This window comes from Guillardia theta, assembly GCF_000315625.1.
Source record: "Guillardia theta CCMP2712 unplaced genomic scaffold GUITHscaffold_177, whole genome shotgun sequence".
NCBI lineage: Eukaryota > Cryptophyceae > Pyrenomonadales > Geminigeraceae > Guillardia > Guillardia theta.
In genome coordinates this window covers 97350-101269 of record NW_005434499.1, presented here as the reverse complement: position 1 = coordinate 101269, position 3920 = coordinate 97350, and the positions used below count along the sequence as shown (strand labels likewise).

General features: G+C 57.6%; 2 protein-coding genes across 2 annotated transcripts; both read right to left on the bottom strand.

The window, feature by feature from the left end:
* Positions 1–475: 475 nt before the first annotated feature.
* GUITHDRAFT_120321 (hypothetical protein) lies at positions 476–952 on the bottom strand (the record flags this gene model as incomplete). Its single annotated transcript, XM_005820442.1, has 1 exon — positions 476–952. The coding sequence occupies one exon, from the start codon at positions 950–952 to the stop codon at positions 476–478; it is 477 nt and encodes a 158-aa protein (XP_005820499.1).
* Positions 953–1260: 308 nt separating this feature from the next.
* On the bottom strand, positions 1261–2074 carry GUITHDRAFT_120320 (hypothetical protein; the record flags this gene model as incomplete). The annotated part of the gene is made up of 2 exons (XM_005820441.1): positions 1261–1830; positions 1886–2074. The coding sequence occupies 2 exons, from the start codon at positions 2072–2074 to the stop codon at positions 1261–1263; spliced, it is 759 nt and encodes a 252-aa protein (XP_005820498.1).
* Between the last annotated feature and the right edge of the window lie 1846 nt (positions 2075–3920).

Below are 3920 nucleotides of genomic sequence, written 5' to 3'. Positions count from 1 at the left end.
CATCCCCATTGGTACGTGTCAGCTGACCATAGTATGAGATTTCTGTTCTCATTGAGCTCACCTTAGGACACCCGCGTTACTTCGTCTAGAGGGAGAGAGAGAGGGAGGGAGGATAGAGGGAGGGAGGATAGAGGGAGGGAGGGAGGGGAGAGGAGTTGGGAAAAGACAGACAGCAGGGGGGGAGACTGTCAAGAGACACACACAGAGAGAGAAGGGGAGGGAGGAAGGGAGGGAGACAGATTGAAGAAGAGAGGGAGGGAGGATAGAGGGTGGTTAAAGAGGGTAGAGCAAAGAGGGAGGTAGACAAGAGGAGAGGATTGAGGGACAAAGGGAGAGACAGAGAGACAGACAGACAGACAGACAGACAGACAGACAGACAGACAGAGAGAGAGGGAGGAGGGAGGGAGGATAGAGAGAGTTTAAAGAGGGTAGAGACAGAGACAGAGGCCTCGATCCTGCTAGATCGTGTCGCATGTCATGGCATAGCGTGTCGGCACTGTGACAGACCACGCGGGAACATCATAGCGACAGGAAACTGCTGTCGACGTCCGGGGTGGGTCGAGGAGGGAATGGAAATCCGTCGTTCATAGAAGTCGATCTGCATCTTTAACGCCGCGTGTGCATCAAGGATGAGGAACTCCTCCTGAGCCCTGACGTCAGTGCCTGTGATCCGGAAGTCAAGGTGACATGCGTCCCGAATTATAACCGATCTGTCGTCTTTGGCGGACTGTACCTTCACCGGGGTGGCGATCTTGTGCGTAGATAACCGGAGTTCGTCTACAATCGCACGCGAGAGAATGGATGCCTGCGCCCCCGTGTCCAGTAGCGCCAGGATTTCTCTGGGTTGCTCTGCTCGGTCCGACTCAATTTGAATGGGCAGGTAGAGCAGGTTGGAGTCGATGTCTGCCGCCTGAGTCAGCGTCGAGGCGGTCTGAACTGTCAGCGTATTCATTTGCAGCAAGTCGTGTGCTTCGGTCGTCACGGCAGCGGTAGCTGAGCGACCCCTGCCCGTGCCAGGGCCGGGCTGGTATCGTGGGGCCGGTGTGTGCTGCTTCGTCTAGAGGGAGAGAGAGAGGGAGGGAGGATAGAGGGAGGGAGGATAGAGGGAGGGAGGATAGAGGGAGGGAGGGAGGGGAGAGGAGTTGGGAAAAGACAGACAGCAGGGGGGGAGACTGTCAAGAGACACACACAGAGAGAGAAGGGGAGGGAGGAAGGGAGGGAGACAGATTGAAGAAGAGAGGGAGGGAGGATAGAGGGTGGTTAAAGACAGTGCCTGATAACCGATCTGTCGTCTTTGGCGGACTGTACCTTCACCGGGGTGGCGATCTTGTGCGTAGATAACCGGAGTTCGTCTACAATCGCACGCGAGAGAATGGATGCCTGCGCCCCCGTGTCCAGTAGCGCCAGGATTTCTCTGGGTTGCTCTGCTCGGTCCGACTCAATTTGAATGGGCAGGTAGAGCAGGTTGGAGTCGATGTCTGCCGCCTGAGTCAGCGTCGAGGCGGTCTGAACTGTCAGCGTATTCATTTGCAGCAAGTCGTGTGCTTCGCCATCAAACTGCACGTGGTGGCGTCGACGAGACTGAGCGTCAGCACGCTTACCCTGTCGAGTCGTCACGGCAGCGGTAGCTGAGCGACCCCTGCCCGTGCCAGGGCCGGGCTGGTATCGTGGGGCCGGTGTGTGCTGCGGATTGCCCCCCGAACGGGGCTGACCCGGGACTCCCGTGACAGCAGGGGTTCCCTTACCTCGATTGGGCTTACCCGCAAGCACATGCAATGTCAAAGCATTCAGCTGGCATCGTGCAGTGGTGGGGAAACGTCGGCTCCGAACCTGTCGTTTGCAGATGGGAAGCACTCCATGCATTGAGGAGAAGCTTCGTTGTCACGTTAGTGATGCCCGTTGCAAAGCGTTCACGCAGGATCACATCGGTGGCGAATGCCGCACCACCGGGAATGAGATCTAGTTGTTCTTTGAGAAGCTTCGTACGCTTGCAGTATGTTGCCATGGATTCTTGCGGCTCCTGACGGAGGTGATCCAGACAGGCAACGAGTTGTGCTCGGAGTCCCAATGGCATGTGTTGAGGCTTGAGCTGGGTGGCGAACTTCACCCAGGGAAGCTCTCGAAGTTCGGTAGCCGAATCCTCAAAGTTCGGTAGCGAGAGAGAGGAGAAGAAGAAGAAGAAGAAGGAGAAGGAGGAGACGAGAGAGAGAGAGAGAGAGAGAGATACAGAGAGAGGGAGGGAGGCAGGGAAACCGAGGGAGAGGGAGGGAGGGAGTAGAGGATGGGGGATCAAGATAAATTGAGAGAGGCAGCTAACAAGAACCGCAAGGCAGCCAACAAGAGCTGCTGCATCGTCCTCTCCTTCTCCCTTAACCTCCCACGCCCCTCAAGGCCTCTACTAAGGAGAGTAAGATGAGCTTTTCAGCCGCAAATCATCAAGTATCAACCGATGTCTACCTATATCGCTCCCACTGACTCAGCGACGGGCCGGCCGGGTAGTCAAAGGAGGATGAGATTTCAATCTCATAGTTTATCAGGCTGGTACCTGGGAGCCAACCGCCGTTCTTCCATGCGTTAGTCCGTCTCGGAGTCCCCGGGGGGCTCCTTGCTTCAAGTTCCTACTGCCGCCGGTACGGTCAGCCCGGCCGCCGCGCAGAGTCACCCCGGCAACTCAGTGCAACGGTACGGTGGGCGCGGCCCGGCCCTGACCCACAGAGTCAGCAAGTCATTGCCCGCGACTGAGCCTACCGTGGCATACTTGGACCTGGATCTGCCGGCCCGGGCTCCGACTGGGAGCGGCGGCCCTCCCCGGCCTCTGAGCCACCATGAGTGTGGACCGCCGGCCGGGCCGCCCCGGAACTCGGAAGCTCGCGCGGCAATCAAGTTCGAGCAGCCCGCGACTCATGATTCGTGATTCCTACCCGGCGATGACAAACGGGGTGTTCGGAGGGCCGCCCGTTCAGACTCGGGCCCAGCGTATTCCATCACTGGGTCGCCGGCCGCGGCGCACCCGCCGGGCGGTGAGAGGCGGTCATTTCTGTTAGGCACTAACAAGGTATTGGCAGCCAGATAATTTCAACATGGGCCCAAAGCCTTCAATCACGCCGGATGCCCGACGCCAAGCCTGCGGCGCCGGCCACTGATTAACTTGAGTCGAGTCTGGATGGTCTCTCGGCCTACTTTCCTGTCAGTACGGTGATTGTCCACGTGAAACCAGCGCGGACCGCAGGGCGGGGCCCCGCCGGGCCCAGTCCGCCGACAACTTGTGACTCAATGACTCAATGACTGAGCCTCTTACGGTGACTCGGTAGGCCTGAGGCAAAGGCCTGAGGCAATGACTCGATGACTCGATGACTCGATGACTCGATGACTCTATGACTCGATGACTCAATGACTCAATGACTCTATGACTCTATGACTCTATGACTCTATGACTCTATGACTCTATGACTCTATGACTCCATGACTCAATGAATTATGGTGACTCAGTAGGGGCCTAGCAGCTGCCGGCGTCCTGCGGTGCAAAGGTGCAGTCGAGTCGATGTCGTAGGTCTTGAGCCAGTCCATGGTCTTCCACGACCTTGTTCGGGTTGGTCCTGAACATGCCGGTGTAAGGAACGGAGTATGCGGGGCAGGAGCAGAGGTCCCCCATGGTTGTGCCCTCCCCTCCCCCGAAGAGGCCCTGTCTCTGGGTGCAGGTGTCGTTGCTCCTCATCCCCCGCTTGAAGAGGTTGTTGGTCGCGGAGCTCATCACCCCGGTGCAGTAGGCCTTGCTGCTGCATGAAGTCAGGCCGATCAGGTTGCGGTCCAATGCGCATGCGGTCCGATGCGCACAGTGACTCTATGACTCAATATCTCAATGATTCCATGACTCAATGACTCTATGACTCTATGACTCTATGACACAATGACTCCATGAC